We start from the raw sequence: 25,551 nt of genomic DNA on the forward strand, positions 1-25,551 counted from the left end.
ATGAAACGGCAGATTGATGTCTGGGGGAGCTGGGGTGAATGGGGCAAGTGCAGTCGGAGCTGTGGCGGCGGAGTCAGCTTTCGGCAACGGCGCTGCTATTCCCAGAGGTGAGGGCTAACCTCTTTTTTTTCTTTCTTTAAATGTGTTTTTCTGTTGCTGAGCTCCTGCGCTGCTGTTCCAATATACATCCAGAACAAAAATGACAATTGATTCCAGGGGAATAAGTCACCTGAGTTCACTTTGAGATGATCCTCAGCTTCAGTCTTGTCACTGCTGTTTTGAACAGTGCTGTCTTCAACACATCCTTGCTTTGGCTCCTTCGCTAGAGCACAGTGGTTTCCCTGTGAGATTGGGGGCTGATTGGTATTGGCAGCAGCAGTTCAACCAGGTCTAGTGTGGCAGGCCCAGGGGGAGAGGGAGAAGAGTCCAGAGCAGTAGATTTCTCTCCTGAGAGGCAATGACTCTACCAAGATTTTCTGAGGCTTATGATTCCCAGGAAGGTGAATTTCCCCAGAAGAAATGGCAGAGTGGAGTTGGCTCAAGTGGTGTTAACGCTGTGCCATCTCATTTGCAGCTGGGTTAGATGCAGTGAGGATGATGGCTGGGACTGCACCCTTTGGGAAAGACGGACCTGAAAGATCCTGTTGTGGATAAAAATAAAGAAAAGGGAAAAAAAAAAAAAAAAGCCAGTCTCTAAATAATATCTTGAAAAAAACCCAGCCTCTTTATGTTTAGAGAAACAAGAGGTTTGGTTTTTTTTAATAGAAGAATCCAGAGTTACAGAGCACTGCTTCTTCCCACCCAGAATAAAGGTGTCTTTTGAAGGATGCCCATTATGGTATACACCTGTGTGTTATGGTAGACATCTGCTAGAATCCCTGTGGGCCTTCATTTTAGAAATGATGAGATATTAGAGATTTGTTGGCTTTTCAGATCAATTTTTTCCACAACTGTTGCTCTCCATAATTCTCAGATGGAGCCATTTGACTGGAATGAGGGTGTTGCGCACTTTCTGTAGTCATGTTTAACTCTTCCTACTAATAGGCCTAGTGTGCACATAAACAGCATGACGTGATGTGATGTGCGTACCTGTTGTGGATAGGCCTCTACCCTCTTGCCCATAGCATGTTTCTAGTTCTGGTAAGGGCACCTCGTCTGTGTTTTGGTGGAAAAAAGACATTATTTAGTGAAAACATGACCCTAAAGAGCCATGCTGCAGTCATTCATGGTGTGTGTCTCATTCATGCCAGAACACAAACCATAGCAGAAAACAACACTAGAAGATGCCAGCTTCCTCTAGTAGAAAAGGAGTGCATTTTAGTTATTTTGCGGCTTCAGGAAACTATGTGAGGGTGGTATTCTTGATGTGAAGGTGACTTGTAATGTCTACCATGAGATTATTTTTTGTGTGTGTATTCTTCAGAGAACTTCATGTAGTTTTTCTGTCTTTCAGGACAGAAGGTGCTTCCAGTTGCGTTGGAGCAGCACGAAGCTATCGGTCATGCAATGTTCAGGTACAGTGCTCTGTGCTCTGATTTTTTGGGTTTGGTTGCCTGTTGCTCCTTTTCCCCAGACAAACATCATTCTTGTTCAGAAGTAATATGTCATTATTAGTTTCTCTTTCTGTGGCATCACTGGTGAATGCTGTTCACCAACAGTACCCCTTCAAAAGCATATTGAATTTATGCCCCTGGTTTTATATGGGAGCAATAACAAATAAACCCCAATTTTTTGTAGTACACTTAATTGTCCTCCTTTTCATAATGGCCCAGTGCAAACATTTTTTTCCTCCAAACAGAGCTGCCCAGAAGGCTCCCGGGATTTCCGAGCAGAGCAATGTGCAGAGTTCGATGGGACAGAATTCCAAGGAAAGAAATACAAGTGGCTTCCATATTATGGAGGTAATGACAAACATGTAGGGTTACTCTTCATCCCTGACTATCAACAGTATGTTCTGAAGTGACCATAACATTTTTGACTGTAGCATCCTAGCAGGGGCTTCCTTAGCTGGAGTAGTAGGGGGGCGCTGGCATGGAAAGTCTTTTTAGCAGCAGCAAAGCATTGCTCTCATGAAGACATTAGATGCATGGGCCAAGAGACATCTCTCTTTGCAGCAGTACATAGCTGTCCTTTTTAACAGCCATCCTCTCAGAAACATTGCTCGAGGGAGCTGGAAATGGTTGCAGCTAAGTCCTAGAGTATTAGAGAAGCAAAAACTCTGCTGCGTTTTTCAATATAGGTGAAATAATACTAGCACGGCACATGAGAAACCTGTATATGATTACTGAGTGCTTCAGAAAATATGACATATCTTGCAATTGGCCCATGCTGTCTTGAGAAACTAGTTCAGAAGGCAGATGCAGGACCCAGAGGTCCTTGCTCTGAGCTTTGATATGTTATCATTCACAGTGGTTTAACAAATTATGAGGGATTTCAGGATGGATTTAAAGTTTTGTTTGCTGGCTGTTAAGGTAACAGCTCCCTTGTGTTTTGCACCAACACTTGTTCTCATTCTAGAAAGCCTTGTTCTCCAAGGGACCATAAGAACAGTCCTGCTAAGGCATAACCAAATACCTGCCTGGCCCAACATCCCCCCTCCACCACCGTCCAGCCAAGGTGCCCCAGGAAATGGTTGCATACAGTGAGGCTTTACCAGGGTATTTTTCCAGCCCACAGCAGTTTGTGACCCAGGAATTTGTTCAATATCTGCCACTTAATATCAGGCCACCTCTCTGTTTCTGCTCCTGTGATCTAAAACCAGGCTCCTGAAGCATTAGCGAGCTGTTAGCCATAGTATATAATACTTGTTTTTTCTCTCCTGCCAGCGCCCAATAAGTGTGAGTTGAACTGTATTCCCAAGGGAGAAAACTTCTACTACAGGCACAAGGAAGCAGTGATAGATGGGACTACATGTGAACCTGGCAAGCGGGACATCTGTGTAGAGGGAGTTTGTCAGGTGAGTCATCTTGTTGCTTCCTGCCTTTACCATTGGGACTGTCAGTCTTCCTGTTGCTTCCCTCTGTTCTACGTGGCCCCTCCAAATAACGCCAGAAAAGCAGAATAATTCAATTTCTGAGGTGCTGAGGACCATGTGGACAGCATTTATCTATCTGTCTCTGAATGTGAAATCGAAGATGCTAACTCTGTCCTTTCCCTGACAACTCCTTCCCTGCCTTCTCCTGACTTCCCAGATTCCCTACATTCAGGCTTTCTCATTAGATCAGTCCAGCATTTGGCCATTTTTAGTTTCTTTCCTCTGTCATTAAGGTTTATTCATATCAGTGCCCCTGTGCCCTGACAGGCCGTTGGCTGTGATAACATGCTGGAATCTGCCAAGAAGGAGGACAAGTGCCTGCAGTGTGGAGGAGATGGCAGCACCTGCTATGGTGTGAAGGGCACTTTTGATGTGCCAAGCCTCCCCAAAGGTACAGATGATCTAGGTAGTTTGGACAGGTGAGAAGGGAAGAGTTAAACCTTAAGTGAAGCTGCCACAAGAGTTGGTGGGGACATCTGCTCGCATGATTGTTGTAGGTAGGCTTGGATGTTCATTTGAAATGTCTGTAAGTGGCATGTGGCTCTTTAGCTGCTTTGGCATCAGAAAATGTATTGATGGCCTTATCCTGGGAATCACTTCCTTAGTCTCAGTGCAGACTGAAGTACTTGCCATGCTGCTGGTGTACTTTCCTGATCTGTCTCCAGCGAGTGCTATAAATGTACCATATGAATATAGCTATATACCTCCTTCATAAGACTGTCTCCCTATCCAGTGTCTTGATAACCCCACCAGGTTTGGTGCAAGGCTAGAAATGGGACTGCATCTTCTGCATTTGGCCAAGTTTGAGTAATTTCAAGATAACTATTGTGGTCAAATCTCTCTGTGTTGAGCTCCAGTATGATGCTTGCTGAAATCCCAAAGGTTTTAAAATCTAGAAAATGGACTTTGCACTCACCCTTGTGCTTACTTTTCTGAGGTGTAGTTGGAACTTTTTAGACCTGGACTGACCTGTTGGATAGTTTGGGGTGAAGCTATTCAGAATGCAGATAAAGTGACAGCTGAAATGCTTCAAGCCACTATCATAAAGCTTATCCAGTTGTTCGGGGACCGATGAAACCATGAGCATCTTTGGCACAGAAGAATGGCTGTATGGCATCCACAGACTGATATTGAATAATCCTTTTTTTTTTTTTTTCCCAGGTTACAATCAAATCTTCATCATCCCGGTGGCAGCCACCAGCATCCGAATTAAGGAAGTTATGCCCAGCAGGAATTTTCTGGGTAAGACTGATGTCAGAACCTCTGTTTCAGTCCATTTAGATTCCAGAATTGCATTGAAATTTGATTTTCAGATACACCAGGGTTTGGGATGTTTACCTTGAGGACTTGATATGTCAGAGGGAAAAACTCTCTGAAAATCAGGGTCTGAATATCGAGTATCCTTGAAGTGTTAGTGATGCTCAGGCCTGGGCTTCAGTGTTACCTCATTTTCTCTTTTGCGGTGATCTTGCTGTTGGGTGAGGAATAAAAAGACTCAACCACGTTCAGACTTCCTGCCTGGGGCTTACACGGAGTTTAGTTGATATAGCAAAATTCGGCTATGAGTTCTGCTGGTTGCTTAGTGAATGTAAATCCTAACTCCTCCTGCCACCCAAAAGTTTGGGATGGGCTGCTTTTCCCCATAGATACCTTTTGGGTATTTGTCTGTACAACCTCAAACTCAGGTCATGCTGCAGAGGGCAAAAAGGAGGAGGAAAAGTCCTCACCTACTTTTCCTAGTTTTCTGGGCAGAGCGGAGGCAATTCCAGTGGAGAAAGCAAATACTCTTCTGCCTTCTGACCCTTCCATGGCCCAGTGCTTTGGACAGATCAGTCTGGTGATGTTTTCCTTTGTAGAAAAGTGGGTGCAGTACCAAAGTCTTTGTCTTCTGAGTAGAATGTCTGATGAACAGGATAGTGGTGTAAAGGCAGTGAGGTGTGAAGCCCACATCTTAACGGCAAGTGGGATGTAGGCTGTGCCTCAGTGACTAATAGTGAGGAATGCAGAGGCAGGGCTGGAATATACTGGAGGCATTTGGTTCTGCAGCAAAAAAAATGCTTGATCTGCAGCAAAGCTGGCAAGGACCACTGTCTGAATGTGGAGCAGCTTCTGGCAAGAGAGTGTTACGGGGCAGGCAGTATTATTGGAGGATGATGGTCCCATTTTTTTGCTACACCTGCAATGTGGTGTTGAGTGGAAACAGGAACATCCCTGTTGAGTTCTTATGGTCCCCTTTTGATGTGTGGATTTTTGCCATGGTGGTAGATGCTGCCATATTAGATTGTTGCCACACTTAAAGGGTTGCTGATGGAAAAGTTCAAATGGTAGAGTTGAGAGCTCTATGGATTGCCAATACCCTGAAAGTCGAGAGCAGGCTCTGTCTTGCAGTATGTGGAGCCAGGTGTCAGGTTATAGATGTGTAAATTTACTTCCCTTTCTTCTCTGGCGCATGGGTTTGTCCAGCTGTCAAGAATGTGCGAGGGGAGTATTATCTGAATGGGCATTGGACCATTGACTTCAGCCGAGCACTGCACATAGCTAGCACAGTTATGCACTATGACCGTGGCTCGGAGGGTGATCTGGCCCCAGAGCTCCTCCACGCCCGGGGTCCCACCACGGAACCCCTCATCATTGAGGTAAGTGGCTGTGGCTGCCCCTTGCTGATTGCCTCGCGCTCTCACTTTGCATATCAGCCCTCACTTTGTGCAGTGGGGCAGTGGGAGTGCATTGGTGGGGACCACATGGGGAAGACTGGAGAAGTGACGGGGCCTTAGGGGGCACTGGTTTTGTTTCCCAGAGTGGAGCAGGGCAAGGCTTGATGTTGGCTTCCTGCCTATTTGCTTGGGCTCTGACTTTAAGGGAGGGTAGAGTCAGCACCGAATGGTGTTGGGGCAAGGATGGACTCTAGGGCACTGCTTGTTACAACATGCTGCGTGTCAGGCAAGGGTACTTAGTGTTACAGGAGCAGCTGGACCTTCTGTCTCTGAGAGGAATGAATGCACCCTTCTGTGAAAAATAATGCTCTCTAGAGCATCATAGCGGACAAGGAGAAAATGCAGCGTAGAGGATAAGTGCTCTTTGAATGGGAGGGGGGCAGGTCAGCTTGAACCCTCGGGCATGGTGGGGAAATGCTGCAAATGGGAAAAGTGCTGCTGCTGTTATTTTCCTGACTTTATCCCATGCTCTCACAGCTCATCAGCCAGGAGCCAAACCCAGGGGTACGGTATGAGTACTACCTGCCCATGCAAGGACAGGCCCCGGGTTACAGCTGGAGCTATGGTTCCTGGAGTGAGTGCAGCTCCGAGTGTGGAGGAGGTAAGGGGACAGGACCTGGTCTGCGGCGACTGGTGTGGGGTTTATATCCCCACCCTCGAGTCAGTGTGACTGTGTGCTGCCCTCTGCAGCTGCTTCCCAGCAGTCTCCTGTGTCTCCAGGTATCTGCAGGGGGCAGCTAAGGTTTTGTCAAGGGGGGATCACGTAGGGAATCACAACAAGACTGTATCCCATGCCTTGTCCTGTCTTATTTTCCATGCCCTAGTCCTCAGACATGGTACTAGTATGTCTTAAGAATCTTCATAAATAGCCTTTGTTCTGTTTTGTTTTGCTTCAGTTCTTCATGTCCTTTTCAGGCCTTTTCAACCACTTGAGAGGTTCTCTCCAAACTGACTTGGCCTACATAACAGAATTGCATCATTCCACTCTACTGTAGCCTAGAAGATTCCCTTTCATTGGGGGGATTGTCAGATATCCCAGAGTATAATGTTGTGTTCAGTTTACAGATTCTTCCATGGGCAAAGTTCTGGATTTTAAGCTAAAAATCAAAACAAAAACACCCAACCAAACAAAAAAAACTCTCCAGCTGACTCGTATATACAGTTCCTATCAGCCTGTTCTGGTCTTCTGTGCTGATGGCTCTTTCAATAGCTTTTGCCATATTGTGGTTGTAGGAGCTGATATTCTCTTTGCTGGGCACTCTTATCCTGTAGGAAGAACGAAGAGTTGCAAGTTTTTCTCCCGTATCCACTCTTCACAAGACTGACCTTCTGAGTCTAACAGAAGGCCCCCAGCTCTGCTGCTGTATAGTGCACACGCCATGCTGGGTTCCTTGATAAGCAATATATGGATTTGATGCTTCCCTTGTGAGTCTCAATACATAAAATAACAGGAAAATGCCCCTCAGTGACACAGAACAGTTCTGTCTCTCTTGCCTTTCCAGTGGACTCCTATAGTGTCGGGAGACATCATTCATACTGTCACTGTTGGCAGACGAAGAACTGCACCTGACTTCAGAAACTTGTTTTGCCAGCACCAGTGCATCGCAAACCTAGTCCTGGGTGGCTTGCACTCATCAGGATACTCTCTTGCTTCTCCTTTAGGTTTCCAATCCCGCTTGGTGTTTTGTACCATAGACAATGAAATTTATCCAGACTATATGTGCAGGAATAAACCACAACCCGACAATAACCGGACATGTGGCCGTCAGACTTGTCCCCAGACAAAACGGTAAGGTCTCCTTTCCTTTTCTGGACTCTGACTTCTTCCTAAGGCACTTCTGGAACCAAGAAAAAGAATGACTTTTCTTTCACTTCTCCTGCCCTCTGACGCGGTTCTCTCCAAGGAAATGTTTCACTTAGAGAAAGCCTAAGACAAAGGATGGTGACGATAACGCTGCGATGAGCATTTTTCTGTGCACAAGGAAAGGTCCTAATACATCCTTTGTTCATTTTATAGAGCGATTCAATTTGCTTTCCAGGGTATGATTGTGGAAGGTTGTCTTCTAGCCCATGTAGGAGATAAGAAACAGATTCTCTGGTTTTTGCTATCTTTAACTGGAGCCTGCAAAAACGGAGGTCAGAGTGTGTTGGTTTTATGTCATTTCCGTGTTCCCAGTGTCCTTGCTTTTAGAAAAGGGACGAATCTTGGAATCTTTTAATTCTGTGGCGTTTTCAAACCCTTTTACCCAGCCATTTCCACTTTGTCCCTTGCTGGCATAGCCTTGCAGTTGGCTTCACTTAGTGTTTTTTTTACATGGGCGTTCAGAGCTGTAACCAGAGCCTTAACTGTGTATGTGGTGGGTGCAGTGGGGGCCTGTGAGAGTGCTGTTGTGAGTGAGAGGGCACTTGGAAACCTGGGAGCATTTCTGAATACACCGTAGCCTGTAGCTACTTGTTTTAAGTTCTTTAAATCCTTTGTTCTGTGCATAAAGGACTTCTTACATCTATCTGCCACAAGCCTAGAGCCACAGTGGAGCACGGAGCTCTCAGATGAAGAGGTAACAAGGAGAAGGAGGTTGCAGGAAGGCAGCTGCTGTCTTCTGCTCTTCACATAGTTGTCCACTGAAGTCTGTGGGAATGTGGAGGCTTTCCTCTTTGGCACTGGTGCTAGCAGTGGGTGGTGCTTTGCTTTTGATTCTTGCCTATGAAAATGATGGTGGAGGGTGCTGGCTGGCAGCTTTGCTTAGGTGGTTGTGTGTGCTCCTGGTAACTTGACTCTTATGGGACTGAGAAGGGGACAACTTCTTCATAGCTTTTGGCTGCTTATCTTGATAATTGTTTTTTCTCTGGAATCAGGGTAAAGAGGTGAAGGGATGATGTTCTGGAAGATTTTTGTTTGGTTTATCAAGAAAGGAAAAGAGTGCACGATGGATTGGGCAATTGAAATATTGGCCAGGATGCCAGCATGCCATAGCAAAAGCCTCAGAGTTTCTGAAAAGCTCTTCTTTTTTTTGGCATGGGCCCTATAGCAGGCAGAAAAGTGCCTACATACTGTGATGAGTACAAGGATGTGACAGGTACAATACTTATAATGTACACTGAGGTATGAGAAGTAAAAAAGATCAAAACCAAAATGGTTGTCCTTCAGCAAACTGCTAATACCTTAGGACTTGCAATGCTTTGCCCTCTGATGAGGGTCCCAGCCTTACGGTTGACATTGTGTCTCAAAGGAAGTGAAACAAGTGTCAGACAAGATGCCTTGACTCCCAATTGAAGGAAGCTGTAGGTGAGCCCATCCAGTTGACACAGCCTTTCCAAAACCGTACATTTGGTTTGCAGGAGACAGAATACAGTTTTGGTGTGTTTTTTTTTAGCCCCACTGGAGGTTCTGAAAAATCTTGATCAATGAATTTTTTTTTTGAGCCCTACAACCATACTGCTCTAAATGACTTCTACTTGCTGTAGCTCTTCACTTCCCAAGGGAACATCTTATTTTATAGGAAAGGCCATTCAGTTTTGTTCTGATATCTACATCTTTAGCAGTAAAGAAGTGTAGCTTAGGGCAACGAACATGTCTTCTCTTGGCTGAGTCTGCTGTGGAGTTTCTGGTAGGGTGTGAATGGGAATTGACTGAAACTCAGTTTAGGGGTGGTGAGGGAGCAGCTGGAAGGCTAGGGGAGAAAACATAAACTGCCTTCACGCCCTGGCTGGGGCTTACCTGACTGCAAGGGGAGGTAGCAGCTGACAAGCAGATCACCATGATGCCCACCTTGCATCACTAGTGCCTTTTCACTATGCACCTCGCTGGAGTTGGGAAAGAAACAGCATGTTGTCCTTGAAGCCAGGCCATGTAAGATGTGATCCCAGCTACCTGGGCAGCTCTGAGACACAGGAGTGGACAAGGGCAGAGATTTCAACATCCAAACAGTCAGATTGTTTGGTGGACGTTCGGTTAGCAAGGGTGTATCATTTCTGGGACAGCTTCAGCAACCAAACACAGGACAAAATCTATTTAAAGTTTTTGGGGCTTTTTTTGTGTGCGCTGCTGTTAGAGAATTTGGCTAATGAGAAGAATAAAGCAGTTTTCTGCTGGCTGTCAGCAAAAAGTTCACAAGCACTTCTGAGAGTGTCTGGCATGGTTTGCAGGCAGAGTGAGGTCTTGGCTTGGTTTTACTGTTTCTGATAGTGGCTGGAGTGTAATGGGTGGTTAGGCTGGTGCAGGTTGCTTTTCTTTTAGCTGATCTGGATTGTTTTCTTATTTTCTTTTTTTTTCTTCTTTTCTTTGGTGTTCTATTCAGGCGTGACATTTTTTGCAGAGACCAAAAGCCATAGAGAGAAATCTTCCCCTTCTAGGAGGGCTCTGCACTTCCATAGAAATGAGTGTTTTGTAGTTGGGGGTTTGTCTCTAGAGTGGGACCTATGCTCTGCATTGCCAACTAAGCTGGGCAGCGCTTGATCAAATGGGAACTCACCTCTGACTCTATTCCACAAAGGGACATTTTCCATCTGATTACAGAGGCACTGACCTCCCCTGTGCCTTGCTGGTGTACATTCGTTTGTTTGATTCTGTGACCTGCAGGTGGAAAACGGGGGAGTGGGGATCCTGCTCAGCTACCTGTGGTGGGGGCACCCAGACTCGCTCGGTTTACTGTGTGGCATTCGACGGTCAGAGCTCCCAAGGGGTGGTGGACAACGCTGAGTGCATGGCCTTCGCCCAGCAGCCTCGCGGTAGTCAGCCCTGCAACATGAGACAGTGTGCGACCTGGAGCACGGGGCCCTGGTCAGAGGTGAGTTCGTGTGCAGGAGGCACCTGCCACTCGGCACGTATCTGCCAAAGCTTGGGCATGAAGAGCCAGGTTCCTCTTCTGGGACTGCAAAAGGTGTGTGTTCCTGGATAGGTGGTGTGCAGAGGTATACGACTTGTCCCTGAAGTCCTCCAAACAAGTTCTCCAGCTAGCTACTATGCCCTCCTATAAACACATCCCTGTTCCTCAAAGCTGTGTGTGCCCCTGCACCCCTGTTCTTCTCATTGTATGTTCCCTCTTCTCTGGTTTCCCAGTCCCTTCCCCGCTCCTGTATTTTTATCAGCAGACGTGAGAGCTGCTGTCCGTCAGCTGATGATGTGCAGTAACACTCCCTCCTCCGTAAAACAGGAGCTCATGGCTGCTGCCTATGCTGTTTTATTTCCATGGATATTGCTGCCTCAGCATTCCTAGCCCTGGACAGCAGTAGTACAATCGCAACCGTTGGTAAGCAAGAAACACTGGTGACCTGCTGCTTGCTGTGTGTCAGTACAGGGCTTCTCCCAACGCAGCTGTGCAGTGCATTTTTTGATGCCTGTGTGCATTTGTATCTCCAGGATAGGAAACCGTTCAAACTGTATGTGCTCAGTGCTGCCAGCCAGGCATTTAGAAGGCACCTTGCATTCCAGGGGCTTAGAAAGTAAAGGTAGTATCTATTCAGTCCCTAAAACACAAGTGAATTTTCCTCTTTTCAAAGAAGTACATGCATGCTTGCAACATTTGACTTACAATCTTGTGGTGGTACTTTGTCTGAGCGGTGCAGCACCATAAAATGCAACTATGAGGCGTGAAAACCCAGACTGTAAAGTCCTTTTGGGGGTTTGGTGTTTTTTTCCCCCTCTCTTGTGAGATGTGAGGTGCGAATACTGAAATGACTTCAGGGTTGCGGAGTAAGAGCACTGTGTGTGGAAAGCACCAAGTGTCATGTTCTTACAAACTGATTCCTAAGTGATTCATTCCAGCGTTCTCAAAAGTGACTGTGTTTCGTGTACTCCGAGAGATAAAAGGTCACTCTAGTAAATGACTGGCTGAAACTCAGCTGGGAAGCTCATGTAAAATAATTCAGACTGTCCCCAAGTTAATGCTCTCTGTAAGAGACCTTGGTAATTCATGGAGAAGTAGGCTGGATTCCAGGAAACACCACTGTGAATTTAAGAGGGCATTGAAAATGTCACAAACCAGTTACCAGTATTGAAGTTGTCTCACAGATCCACACTGTAAAAATGGAGCAAAAGGTCTTCAGGCAGAAGACACGAGCAACACAAGAACCTATTTTTTTTATCTTCCCTTGAATTCTTTACCATGAGCTGATTTTTAAACAGGACTAAATAACAAGAGGTTCCAGGTATTTCCTGCCATTTATTGTTCTCAATGTATTCTGCACTGTTGATATTTTTCCAAAATCATTCTCCACGTCTTCTTTGGTAGAGGTCAAGAGAAATGATACCACTAGGCCAAAATGATTCAGTGAGCTCCAGATCTCCCAGACCCTATCCACCATGCCTTATTGTCTCTTCTACAGCATAAACAACTACTCTGCTAACTCCCATCCCAGGAGATTATTCTAATGATGGTTGGTTGAATCAATATCAAAATGGTGCTCTGCCCTAATGTTAGGGAGCACAGCCTGGAAATGCAAGTGGAAACCAGGTGCTTCCTTGTAATTGTTGTCCCCCTTTCTGCAGTGCTCAGCCAGCTGTGGGGAAGGGGTCCAGACCCGGACCGTCACCTGCAGAACGCAGCAGGGCTCTCAGGCTCAGGACTTCGCTTGCCTAATGGAGCCAAAGCCATCGGCCACCCAGCCCTGCCTTAAGGAGAACTGCATCCAGGAAATTGGTTGGCACATTGGAGACTGGGGCCTGGTGAGCATCGCCCTTGCATGCTTTGGAAATAACTGATTATACTGCTGTGCTCCTCACAAACAAGCTTTGATCCGTGCAGTCTGCACGTTGGCTGAGGCTGGGAGCATGTACTGCTTCATTACCAGTCCCTTGGTGCGCAGTTGCGTTGTAACTGGCACTAGTGATGCTCCAGTTAATCTGCTGCCTGCTTTGTATGCAGCTGCTACAAAAATAAAGCCTTCCGAGGCGGGGATTATAGTTTCAGTGACAGTGGCAAAATGCAGCCAATAAGCTGAAGCAATCCACTCTTGCTGCTTATTCCCAATTCTTCGCTCCATCTCTGTGCATAGCAGAACAGCGCTCTGGTGGAGTACGACTTAGAGCTCCAGGCTTCAGGACTGTACATTGCGTTTAGTGATATGGTTTAAAGTATATTTTTGTAACTGTTCAGATAAACTGTGCTTCAGCTGGATTAGTCTTATCTTTGTGGAGGAAGCCAGACTGTGTTCAGCCCAGGAAATGCACCGGGGCTGGAGGAGACAGGGGTAGATCCAATGTGTCAGGTGACTTCCAAACACACCTTTTTCCTTCTGTGCTAGCCAGAGCAGCTGCTTGTAAGTTAAAACATGTTACGTCTAGTTCTTCATGAGATGCAGGCCAAGTTTTAATAAAAACTAAAAAAGTTATATACCTTAATCTGATCTTTCCTGGCCCCTGGCTTTCCAGTCTCAGAATAGAGCTCCTACCTGCATCTGAATAAGAGAGAGAAATACTCTCCCAATGTTTGTAGAGCTTGCCATGAGAAGGTGGGTTGCACACATAACCTCATCCTCTCCCCTCCGCTGAGCTGTTGCTGATTGCTCCCTTTTCATCCACAGTTTCCAGTGAGAGGAATTCCAGTTAGCTTCTTACAAGGAAGCCATCAGTTTGCTTTCCTGTTGTAAACTGTTGTTCTTGAACGCGTAGTTCAAAACTGACCCTCTCACAGCTGGTGGACCCCTGTAGTATTGAGATGCCTTCAGGCCGAACTGAAACGATTCACTCCATTTGCTTATTCCAACTCCCTGCCCACACCACTACAGGTAACAGCAGCTCATCTGGATGTTACAGGCTGAGCGTGGCTCGGGGCCTCATGCTTCAGGGCCAGGTGTGACATTTGGTACAATGGTTTGAAGTACAGTTCCATAATTGTTCAGCTGAATCCAGCTGAAGTATTGTTTGCCTTGTCTTGGTGGAGGAAGCTGTGCTCAGCCTGAGGCTAATCGTGCAGCTGTTCCACACTTCTGGTCTGTGGGGTTTCTGCATTCAGCCTCTGCTGCCTGCTCACTTGCCTTGTCTCTGTGCCCAAGTGTTCGAAGAGCTGCAATTCGGGCATCCGGACGCGCCAAGTCATCTGCGCTGACGGCGACTCCAAATTCTACAGTCCTGAGACATGCAAAGCCATCCAGCCACAGAAACCAGCCACCCTGGGTAGCTGCAACACGCAGCCCTGCTACCTGCCGCAGCGTGAGTGGTATTGCTGCACACCTAGCTTGTCCTGAGATGCTTTTGTTTAGGAGTAGAAATTTCCAGCTCGGCACCAGATTATATTCTCAGCTTCTTGCCTGCCTGTTTCCATCCGCGTTTGTTTTGTGCACATAACCATGGCATCTTCAGAGTTCCAGTACCTGTGCTGTTTGAAATGTGTGTAACAGGCTTGGGAACAACATTGGTCTGTGTCCATCCTGAATTCAGTATTCTGTGATGGTTCTGTCCCAGTGTGTGCTGTAGGCTGACTCCAGGACTCCCAGTCAGGAAGGATGGCGACCTGGGCAGACTCAGTAGCTAAAAGCTATAGCCAACTCTCATCCCTCTGTGGACCAGCTATAAAGGAGTCACAACTGCTCAGAAGGTTTTGCTTGCTGTCTGTGTCTAGTCTTCATCCCAGAGCTGAAATGTTGACTTTTGTGTGCCTGCAAATTGCAGGTCACTGTCCTGACAATCCAATCAAATCCAACTGCTGCTCAACCGCTGTTCCAGGAGAAGAGAAACATTTTCATTAACTTTAGTCTCCTGTTGACTCCTGGATGCATTTGCAATTATTAGAACGTAGGGTTGGACTAACTGCAGTTATTTTGTGTACGTCTCTCTTTGCAGAGGTCCCCAGTATGCAGGACACTATGGGATATGATGTCACTCGCCAGTCCTTGCTGACACGTTACAACCCAAACAGCCCTGCCACAGGTTTGGAAGAACTTTGTTAGTTTGGGGTTTTGATGAGGGTAGACTTGAAATAGGGTGTGGTAGGGGGAGGGTTCCTCCTTTTCTTTATTTCTCTCATTCTTTTAATGAGCTTCTAGAAATTCATGGAGCCAAGGACAAAGTGTAGCTTCTTTTACACTGATAGAGAGCAGTATCTGAATCTGTCCATGCAGAAGAGACTGTACAGTATACAGATCCCGCAATCTGGAAGCATGACTTAAGCGCTGGCTGAGAGAACTACTGCCCAAAGCAGACCACAGAAGAAGAAACGATTATGTGAGGGGGACCACAGTAATGTGGCAGGTGGTTTCTCATCTGACAGGGCAGTGAGCAAAAGAACCTCTGAACAACCAAATCCATAAGAGTAAGCCAGAAGACACATACTCCTGATACAGAAAAGCCTGTCCTGTAGCCCTGGGCAGGTGAAAGAGAGCAGAGATGAGGAAAACTGATCAGATTTTGATGCTCACTTGCATGCTTTAAGGAGTTCTCTCCCCAGATTCTGGTGATGAAAGGATGCTCCCTGGGACTTCCGTGATCCATAGTACCTCTGGGAATCGCCACATCCCATCCACCAAGGACCATGGCATCAACTTGTTGCCTGTTCGCTGGGAATCCCAGTCACGCTCTTCGGGTTCCCATCAGCTCAGCTTCTCTCGGGACGCCGCTGCAGGGACTGGCTCTCAGGACTGTCATCAGAGCCCACACGGCTGCTGTCCAGATGGGCACACTCCAGCTTCAGGTCCTTTGGGGAGAGGTTGTCCCTTCAGCACCTGTCACCGGAGCAGGTAGCTGGAAGTAGATGGGCCTGAGCAGGGAGGCATTGCCGTCCCTGGGGGCTTGCTGAAATTTACAGCCTGTGCCTGTCGAGCCGGGCAGGTCAGGTATTGCTGCAGCCCTTCTGCCTTCTGCCTGTAGGTATGGATGTTGTCCTGACGGAATATCGGCTGCCCAGGGTCCAAACAACATGGGATGCCCACAATATTACCATGATGTTCAAGCGAGCAGAAATCAGCCCACTGCAGCAGCTCCAACAGTAAGTACAAAAACTCTTTGCGTTTTAGGAGTCCATCAGATAGGAAGATTCAGATTTGACCCTGGTGACTCAGCTTGTGGGTTTCTGTTGTGCTTCATCTCTGCCAGTAATGCTGGAGAACCAATACTCCAGGCATGGCATCAAGCCATTTGGCCCAGTTCGCTCCTCTTCAGTCTGAGGCAACCACCTGTGATCCTCTGTAAGCCAGGGACAGAGTGGATGGTTGGGAGATGTCTGAGAAGTAGAAGACCAACCATCCTATGTAGAACTGATAGAATAATTCTGAGTAATCAAATTTCTCAGTCAGAAACTTGCCATCCAATTTCAAGGAGGAAAAAAAGTGGGAAAACCATGGCCACTATTAGTTGCCTTTGTTCGTCAGATACAGATTAATTGAGGGCAAAGTAGTCAGGGAGGTAATTCCTCTCGTAGCTTGGGGTGTGTGGTGGTGCCAGTGGAATAAATCGGCCTGCCCCTGTGCTGGTTAGGTCTGTCTTGTAGAGATGGGCAGCCCTGGCTCTGTGGCCGACAGCCAAGTTTCCCACCCCTTCCCAGCATGAAAGCGTCCAGGAGGCAAACAAAAAACCCAGTGGTTCCTCTAACAGCTGGCCTTCTGCAGCCGGTGGCTTGGACATGGTGCCTTGCATGTGCTACTGTCCTCATGTGTGCATGATAACTTTTGGCTTTCAATTCCTGTCTCTAAGGCAAGCCAAGCCTTGTCCCAGCAGCACCCCTCGGGTGAGTGCCGCAGTTCCATGTACGGCTGCTGTTTTGACAATGTCGCTTCAGCTTCAGGTCCTCAAGGGGAAGGATGTCTCAATAGGCCCAACTACCGTAAGTGATGCTTTGGCTTCTTGGTTTAGAAACATAGGAAGAGTCCTACAGAATCCAGTAGCGTGTAGAAGCTTCCTTCATAGAGGCTCTGCTGTGTAAAATGTAGTAAATGATCTCTTCAGAAAGAAATTCTGGCTGGTGGTTGGGGCAGGGGAAGGTGGGAGGGAGTGTAGGAAAGCAGCCAGATGGTTCAGTTTTGTCAGCTACCGCAGAAATTCTTGTTGTCCTCTGCTCAGAGCGTGACAGAAGTGTGCTTGTGTGATCTCGATCAGCCTGTAGACTTCTGGGGAGCTGTTTGCTCCTGGGAAGACAACCTGATGCAGCCTGGAGTGCTCCAAATTAGTTACCTGGCTTTAGGAGAAGTAGGGCCTCTCTGAGGACTCGGGGCCGTGCTCAGCCTTCGGACAGCCCATAGACACTGTGGAAAGAGTACTACAGCTAAGGATGGAGGTGTTACTCAGGGCTGCGTGGATGCTTTCAGCCACCAGAGTTCAATACAGTGCCTGCTGTACCATGAGGGCACTAGAGCTGGTGGGCAAAAGCATCTCTGCCCCTTCCCTTCCCAGCTGTACCCTCTACCGGCACCTTGTTGCTGCATTGCCTTGACCTTTTGCCGCAGCAAAGGGATTGCTTGGTGGCCAGCCCTGGGGGACTGCCCTGGGGAAAGGGAAAGCTCTCTGGATCCCCTCTGCTCAACTACAGCTTGGCAAAGGACCCCTCAGCTGGAGCCCTGCATCCAGTGTTTGCCAGCACGCGGCTGTGATACCTGTGATTCGGGGCACAGGGCTCAGTTTCTAGTCGCATAGAGCTGTGATCCTCTTTGTATCAGTGTGTAGAAGGGTATTCTGTAATGCATGGGGCCTCACAACTGGGTCTAATCCACTTGCTCTGTGGGCTGGAAGTGTGCAAACGGGAGCCACGTGCCCCTTGCAGGAGAGGAAGCCCCAGAGCCAACCTTGCAGCTGCGCAATTCCCCGAGAAAGGCCGTAAAGCATCTGCCTAGTATCTAGATTCTGAAATTTCTCTGAGGTTGGTTCTCCTTCCACTAGTGGCAAAACTGGGGCGGAAAGAAACATGTGAGCAGCTGCCCAGAGCTGGGTGTGGAACTCGGGTGACTTACTTTCCCACCTCTGCCACACAATACCCACCAGATCATCTAGATAGGTGGCTTGAAGCACCTGGACCTTTGTGCTTCATGACCCTCACATCTCCCTCTGTTCCGCTCTTTTTGGTAGCGTATCCTGTCATATGCCTGCTGCCCAGCGCCCACGGACCCTGCACGAACTGGACCACTCGCTGGTACTTTGTGACTGTCGTTGGCAAGTGTAACCGGTTTTGGTACGGCGGCTGTCATGGCAATAAAAACAGCTTTGCCTCGGAGGAGGAGTGCATGAGAGCATGCCACAGCTCTGTGGGGGCCAGTCTTCTGGAGCACCAGCCCTCTTCTGGCACAGGAGTCCTACAACACCAGCATACTGGCTCCCGCTTTCATACGGCGGATGCTCGGAGTCAGCAGCAGCCATCCCTGCGAGGGTCTGCAAGTCACAGCCAAGAAGGGAGAGCCTATGGCACTTCACACCCCACACAAGACAGCCACAGACAGGACAGCTGGGGAAGTGAGGTGCTGCCAGAGTCTTTGCCAAGGGCTGGTATGCTGGAGAGCCAGCGCTGGGGCACCCAGCAAGGCAGTCTGGACAGCCTGAGCCGGCTGCGCTCGTGGGAAACAGCAGTGCCCGGGCCCTCAGAGAGGCAGAGCGGCGGCGGCCAGCAGGTGCTGCCCCATGAAGGCAAGCAGTGGCATAAGGCTTTCGGAGCAGATGTTTCCACAACGGAAGGATTTGCGCAGCAGGCGTCAGCAGACTCGTTCCCAGCACGGGCTCTGCACAGGTGATTTTTTTTTTTTTTTTTTTAATCATGTGTCGCCAGCTCATTGTGATGCATCAGTGCATCTTCCTCTGGAGTGAAAGTGTTGGCCCAGCTGGGACCTGCTAACTGGGAATACCGTGCAATGGATTGGCTATACATGTGGCCCTTTGGTAAATCAAGTTATTCAGGCCCTGGAGTTATCTGCTGCCTCTTTCCTTGCACTCTTCCTGCTCTCTGACAGCACTGGAAGTACCGTGTGTGGAAAAGACTGCAGGATCCTGGGATCTTTGTCTGGGAGGCACTCTTACACCATGAATGCAAGTCCATAGGTGTTTTTCTTGTTCCTACCAGCAAATTTTGCTGACTCTCTGACTTCAGAGCCTTTATCACAGCACTGCATGGAGGAACAGTGGATTGTTCTAGGGAAGACTTTAAAGATGCAGAGTTTAAGTCAGGATTCAGACAGTGTCACCCTGAAAATCGCGAGTGCATAAAGCTAGTTCTAAATGTGTCTGCACCGGATCTGTGTCCACCTGCTGAGCTGAATCTAGTTCCTTCAGAAGAGAGGGGTTGTAGGACTCTCTTCCTGGAGATACTGCAGCATTCAGTCTGTCCGGAGCAGCCTTTGCCATGTGGGAGAGCACTCCTCATGTGTTGCCTGGTGCATCTGCTCAGAGCTTAATGGGCAGCCGGTCCTGCTTTGCCCTGTGGTTGTGACTTAACCAGAGTCAAATTAGAGGACCCAGAGTAGAGGAGGGCAGCAGAGGCGCCAATGGAATCACTTTCTCTTTCAGAGCCATCCTGGAGGAAGCCAAGCACTCTCTCGTGACAGCAGCTGCGGGACAAAACATCCAGCTGGTCTGCAAGACAGGCATGTCCCCCTTCTCCAGAGTGGAGTGGATGAAGGATGGCCGACCAGTCTCCTCTGACAGGTGAGCTCAGCTCCCTTCGTTGTAGAGCAGATGGGCTCCTTGCTGGGGAGAGTGCCAAATACGCTTGCCTGCTTTCTTTGTCATCTTACTGTTATTTTTCTTAAAAAAAAAAAAAAGGGGGGGGGGGGCAGGGGGAAGGGGGAAGGGAGGACACACAAATAAATACACAAGCCCATGTATTGACCCAAGAGCATGAACTGTTCACCTGGTCTGTGCACAGCAGAAACAGATTCAGTCTGCAATAGTATTGAGGTATTGGCTAGTGTTACGGGGCAGAACAAGTGCTGTCCCATAACACAGCGCTGGTGGAAGCTGACATGTGGGTAGTTATACAGAAAAATGTCGTCTCTGTTGGATTCATCTTGGGGCAGCAGTAAGTCGGTAGTCCAGGGTGAAACTTGTAGCCAAATAACTCAGAGTTCTTCTGGCTGGAAGTTTCTGGCACTCCTATCTAAGATAAAAAATTTTTTAAAACTACTTTTAAAGCGAGTTTTTCCTGGGAAGTCTGTTTCCAGCAACAGTCTGGAGCCAGACAGTCACTTTGTGTTATGAAAATCACAGTTGAGAAAAGCCCAGTTCTGCTTTTCTGTTTGGAGATGACTGCTGGGTCTCGAGCTCCTGCCTGGAAGGGCAGTTTGCCTCCTCATGGGAGAGGGCTGCTGAAAGCAGTTCCCTGTTTTCCCCATCTCAGTTTCCTCTCTGTTCCTGACCTCCCTTCTGCCGCAGATATTTCCCCTGCCTGTGACCCCTCTGTGGTCAACAGGGTTTTGTTGTTTTCTAAGCTGGGGAGGGCACTCCATGGTGATGGTTCATGCGACATCAGCATGAAGGGCCGCTCTGCCGTGGCCAGTTGCTGCCCGCCCGTGGCCAGGCAGTGGCGGTTAATCCTTGCTCCTGTTGCAGGCACACCTACCAGTCCGACAGCTCCTTAGTAATCAGCCACGTCAAGCCAGAGGACGCCGGGACTTACATGTGCCTCATTTCTGACGGGAGGCCAGAGAGCCGACAGATTCAGCTCCAGATCATAGGTGACTTACCTTCCACTTAAGACCAAAGAGGTAGCTCAGGGCTCTGCGTTAGCGGTTATTGACAACAATAAAGCCAGCTGCAGGAGCAACCTTCCTCCGCTGCTGCACAGTGCTAGCAGTGTCACCTTCACTCCATGGCAGTGGTGTCCCAAGAGCTAGTCAAAGCAGTCGGTCCCCTCTGCTGTAGGGATGCCCAGAGGGACTGAGGAGGCAGCAGGACTTCTTTTGGTGTTGCCTCCTGTTAAAGCACTCCTTTGCAGTGCCACCCCGTAACCGGAGTTGTGGCTTGCCTGTAACTGGCCCCTCTTCCAGCACAGCGAGCACATCTTCCTCCCTGAGAGCCATCAACCACCTCCTGACACCAGAAAGGAGGCTCCAGAAGAGGGCTTTTCTTCAGTTTCCTGGGCCCTCCATCTCACCCCATAATGTGACCAGTCTTCCGTAGCTCTCTGTGCTGGTGCATTTGTGTTTTGTGTTTTGCCCAAACAGGTCCTGCTGGGTAACAAATGATTCTCTCTTCTGAAAAATGTGCCTTATTTGAGAAACAAAACCAAAAACATTGTGAAAGACCAGTCTCAAAAGATGGGCCAGCAAGGCACCCTGTAGCCTTCAATCTCTTCAGTGTACTTTGTCACAGCAGTGGCACATGGGGCAGAAGGCATCGTGGCCTAAGGGATGCTGCAACATGTTCACTGACAGAGGAGAGAAAGGAGTCTAAAATTGCTTGCCTGCAGGTCTGTGACTCTCATTAGCAGACAGCGCAGGCTTGCTGCACTAGTCAGCCAGAAAACAGATGGCTGAAGGGCTCTTTGGCTCCAGTTCAGCGAGCTCTCCCAAGCTCATAGAAACCCTACGCGAGAGGTCACAGTAAGAAGGGTCCTTTTATTCACATATGGCATTTTATTTTGAATAGAGTACCAGGGCGCTGTTCTGGCAGAGGCTGAGAGAGGTCGGGTCCTTCACGAGGAAAACCAGCAGCCGCGAGAGCTATCCAGAGGCGGGAAGGTTGTACAGGCAGCCGGTTCCTCTGTGCATCAGCAATTCACGTACAGGTAAGTTCACATGCAGCAACAGTTTGTCCACCGTGCCCAGCTGATGAACCATATGGCATCTCTTCATGTAGAAAAGCTGAAGATTGGAAAGGTCCTGGGTCAGCTGTTCTGGGGCACGGTCGGGAAGCAAAGCAGTGCCGAACTGCTGACAACAGGAACGGGAGAAGATCCCAGTCGCAAGCTGTCTTCCGTCCTCCCCGAGGGTCTCTTGAAGGAAGCATATTCTGAGCAGAGACGCGGAGGGAGGCTGACAGCAAAGGAGCTAGGTTCAAAGGAAAGGAGAAATATCAGGGGCAGCATCCTTAGCTGTTCAAGTTAGCATAGGCAGAAAGAGAAACCCGTTCTGGAAAAAAGCAAAGCAAACAGGAATTGCTTAACTAGCACAAAATAGGCATATGTATATTTTAAAAAGCTCCAATTACTTTAGCCCCCACCCGTTTATTTTAAATATTTTGTTTTGAGTCTAACTGGTTTGTTCACAATCTCCTCACGCACTGGGTGGCATATTTTGTAGCTTCTTGCATGTTTCTTTGGTGCTTCTAGGCCCCACAGAAATAAGAGGGTACTAATTATTTTTGCCTTAAATGCAGCATGTTAGGTTTCCATATTAAATGGGATCATGATCTGATCCCTCCCTTCTTTTGAGTTTACAACCTAAGGCCCAGCCAATTTGCTGAACTCCCCAGCAACATCCTTAGCTGCTTCTGCCTAAAAGCAGAAAGCAGTGATTCACTGAATTAAGAGCATGGAATTAAGGCTCTTTGGTTTTGTTTTTTGAGATCAAGAATTCAGGTCAGAGAATGGGGGTGGGGGAGACGATGTTTTATTTGACTCTGGGAACATCGCGGTTTAGCTCCCTTCTGAAATGGTGTTTAGCTGTAGTTCTCAGAGAGCAAAGAGCATGAGGAGATGGGTGGTGTGAGGGCCTGACCTCAACCTTTCTGCTGCATGAGGTGGATGGCCCAGCAGCTCCTGGGCCTTGCACGCCGTCAGGTGATTGCAATGGGGTCTTCACACCCTAAAAAATATCTGCTCGTTTTTGTGTGCCAGACGAGCACCTTGGCGAAAACTTGCTTGGTGCCCTGTTCAGGACTTTGTAACATGCCGTGTGCTCACGTTGCTGACGCTTGCTAGGCTGTTACCCAGAGGGATGCTGTAAGAAAGAGGGTTGCTGCCTCTAAAGGGTTAAGCTGGCTGGCAGGAGCGCAGCGCTGAGCTGTGCTGGACTGGAGCAGGATTTGATGGATGCTGCTCTTTTCTGAACGCTGAATGTTGGTAATGGCAACAGAGCTCTGACGGGAGTACAGAGACCACCCTTTTCTGTTGGAGGTGAAAAATAAGGCTTGTGATTAAAAAGGCCTTGTGCTGAAGGTCGAATGCTGAAGGAGGAAATTTTTGCATCTTCTGCTGTGCTTGTGGACTTTGCAGATTGAGAATGGATAAGAGCGAGCCCTCAGTAGTGGAGGCCAACGTCGGGGAGAGAGTCAGACTGCCCTGCACAGTGGAAGCATCACCGGCTCTCACCATCGAGTGGCAGAAAGATGGGCAGCCCCTTTCCTCTCCCAGGTGAGCTCCCAGGTGGCTCCACCGTACCCACAGGCAGGTTCATGTGGAGGAGAACATCCTCTTTGCCTTGCCTTCCCTGTCTCTTTTCTGAGAGGATGGAGCTGCTGGCCGTGCAGCTATGGCCCGTCCTGCTTTATGCCAGCCAGCTGCCTCCAGTAAGGCCAGACGGTACTGCCTGAGTGCCCTCGCCTCACTCACAGATCAAAGTCTGAATGCTGAACCCCTGAGTGAACAGCTGTGATACAGGGTCTGCAAGTGAGCCAAAGCTGAGATTTGTTCATCTACAGGATTAGCAGAAAGAGAACACGCGGCAAGCAAATTTGCCAAAATCCAGCTGGTCTGTGAGCCGGGGCAGAGGTTCACAGCAAAGAGAGAGATCAGGGTGCCTGCAGTGAACTTCCACAGCTACTGGTGCTGCTCACCTGCAGCTCCTTCTCTGCTCCCAGAAACCTCTTGCAGTGAGCTTTTCCAGAGTCTACAGCACTAGTGCTGGGATTTGAGGACCAGGGGTTGTATCACAGGTTGAACTGAGCTGCTGCTAAACCTTTGCTCAGTGTTACTACGCAGTTGTGTGTGAGGCTCAGGTCCATCTCTGGTGGCTGGAGTCCCATCCTGACCCAGGCACAGGCTGAGGGGCTTTCTGGTTTTGTTCCCCAGACACAGGCAGCAGTCAGACGGGGCCCTGGTGATCAGCCGGGTCAGCTCTGAAGACGTCGGCTTCTTCACCTGCATTGCCTCGAATGGACGTGACCAGGACCAGCGCCAGGTCCTGTTCCGACCGCTTGGTACTGGATGGGTGAATGCACGCGTGGCACCTCTGTACACACACACATGCGTGCACACAAGCAGGAAACAGGGAGGGCTGGGCAGTGTGGGTTTCTTGTCTGGCCATGCCTCTTGGCTTCACACCTGATGTTTAACAGGCAGCTTGAGGGCAAGGGAAGAGCGAGTTGTTTTACCCAATAGTGATCTGTGTGTGTCTGTAGATCATGATGCTCCAGGCAGCTGGGAAGATGGACTAATAGCACAGCATGAGTGACCCTCGGGGCCTTGTTTCTGGGACACCAGTGTTCTTGTATCCAGCTGGAGGAAAAAGCTCTTCGAGGCTTCTGCTACTTGCCCTTGCTTGGGCCAAAGGCCTCAGGAAATCCACATTCCCCACAGCAACAGCACCATAGCTCCAAACGTGCTGTTTCAGGACCCAGGGGCTCCTAGCTCATCATAGCGTATGTTGGACTTTTCCCGTGAAGGAATGCACCTACTACCAGGGGCAGCATGGCATTGGCCTCCTGCTAGCGATGACTTCTCTTCTGGTCTAGGAGAACTGAGGATCACTGGTCTTCTGCCAAGCATCATGGTACCTGAGGGAGGGACTGCTCAGCTTCACTGTACAGTGACTGGCAACAACGTGAATATAAGGTGGTCAAGGTGAGCAACAAGGAGACAGAACTTCCCTTTCCTTCTCTTCCCTAACCTCATCGCTTATCCTCCAAACAATAATGCAGGATGCCTGCCAGGTAAGGGAGAGACCCACAGTTCTCACCCTCCGCTAGCGTCACCTACCCTTTCCAAAACAACTTGGCTGCTACCCAGAAATCCCGGGAAGGATCCCTGTGGGGTGTGGGGGTCACCAAGCTCATGTTCCAGCCAAATGAGGAGGAAAGCAGATGTTAAGCTAAGATCTCATGGAGTTCAAAAGGGCTCCATGCTGGAAAGCTAGTGACATTACAGTAAAAAAAACTAAAATGAGTAATCAGAGGAAGACCTTAGTTGGTCTTTATAAAACTCTCTCTGCCTAACCCTAGCAAACATTTTTGCTCCTAAAATAACAGCAGGTCTTCTCCCACAGCTGCAATAGTTCTCTCCCTCTACTGTCAAGTGGGAGCAAAGGAGATTTTAAAGTGTTTTAGTAAAGGTAAAGGAAAAGCTGTGTCCTCTTCTGTTGATGATTTATAGGGAAACTCTGAATTTGTGCAAGTGTTTGGTGGGTTTTTTTTCTCTATTTGAAAATAATCAGTTGTGTTTTGGGGCCTCCTTGCAAAGGATCCAGAGAGATGGATTGGTAATTGTTTAAATCTCTCTACTCCAAGGGGTAGGACTGAAGTGGGCTGTCTCACAAAGAGAGCTTTTCTTCCGCACAGAAGTTCAGTATTTGAGTTAAGAAAATGATGCAAGTTTCAGAGTGTGAATGGAACTCTTTTCAGAGAAACAAATTTCATTTCCTTGGTAACTAGGAGTTCATAATTCAGGCAGTTTTCCTGCTGGGCGCAGCGTATTCCAGGAGGAACAGAACAGACACAATCTCGCTGGTATTTTAAACATATTTTTTTTTAAACAAACTTCTAAGGGAGAGGAAGGAGGGCGCGTTGCTCACTACCCCATATGTTTCTCAAGCAGTATGCGCTGCTGTCAATGGCAGCCAAACAAGCGCTGCCAGACCACAACCTGGAGAGAGGGAAAGGCTCCCTGGATTTTCTCTCAGTTCCTCAAACCTCAAAAATGTGTAATAGCGGAAAGGGCAATGTCTTTATACCTCCCACGCAGGCGGTGGGCTAACGGATGCAGACTCACTCAGGCTCGTGTTAGCACCCAACTGTAGAGCCAG

General features: G+C 48.4%; 1 protein-coding gene across 1 annotated transcript in view; it reads left to right on the forward strand.

The window, feature by feature from the left end:
• The window catches only part of PAPLN (papilin, proteoglycan-like sulfated glycoprotein), a 26,593-nt gene continuing 1,042 nt past the window's right edge, over positions 1 to 25,551 (forward strand). The window contains 24 exon segments of the mRNA XM_009882517.1: positions 1 to 107; positions 1,454 to 1,514; positions 1,799 to 1,901; positions 2,826 to 2,956; positions 3,302 to 3,425; positions 4,196 to 4,276; positions 5,498 to 5,670; positions 6,226 to 6,349; positions 7,411 to 7,537; positions 8,241 to 8,306; positions 10,328 to 10,535; positions 12,236 to 12,412; positions 13,741 to 13,897; positions 14,528 to 14,614; positions 15,132 to 15,420; positions 15,551 to 15,668; positions 16,373 to 16,502; positions 17,738 to 18,389; positions 19,163 to 19,300; positions 20,204 to 20,328; positions 21,242 to 21,380; positions 22,809 to 22,946; positions 23,604 to 23,731; positions 24,266 to 24,374. Of these exon segments, the coding sequence (XP_009880819.1) occupies positions 1 to 107; positions 1,454 to 1,514; positions 1,799 to 1,901; positions 2,826 to 2,956; positions 3,302 to 3,425; positions 4,196 to 4,276; positions 5,498 to 5,670; positions 6,226 to 6,349; positions 7,411 to 7,537; positions 8,241 to 8,306; positions 10,328 to 10,535; positions 12,236 to 12,412; positions 13,741 to 13,897; positions 14,528 to 14,614; positions 15,132 to 15,420; positions 15,551 to 15,668; positions 16,373 to 16,502; positions 17,738 to 18,389; positions 19,163 to 19,300; positions 20,204 to 20,328; positions 21,242 to 21,380; positions 22,809 to 22,946; positions 23,604 to 23,731; positions 24,266 to 24,374 (3,692 nt within the window).

This window comes from Charadrius vociferus, unplaced genomic scaffold (assembly GCF_000708025.1).
Source record: "Charadrius vociferus isolate BGI_N301 unplaced genomic scaffold, ASM70802v2 scaffold50, whole genome shotgun sequence".
NCBI classification, from domain to species: Eukaryota; Metazoa; Chordata; class Aves; order Charadriiformes; family Charadriidae; genus Charadrius; species Charadrius vociferus.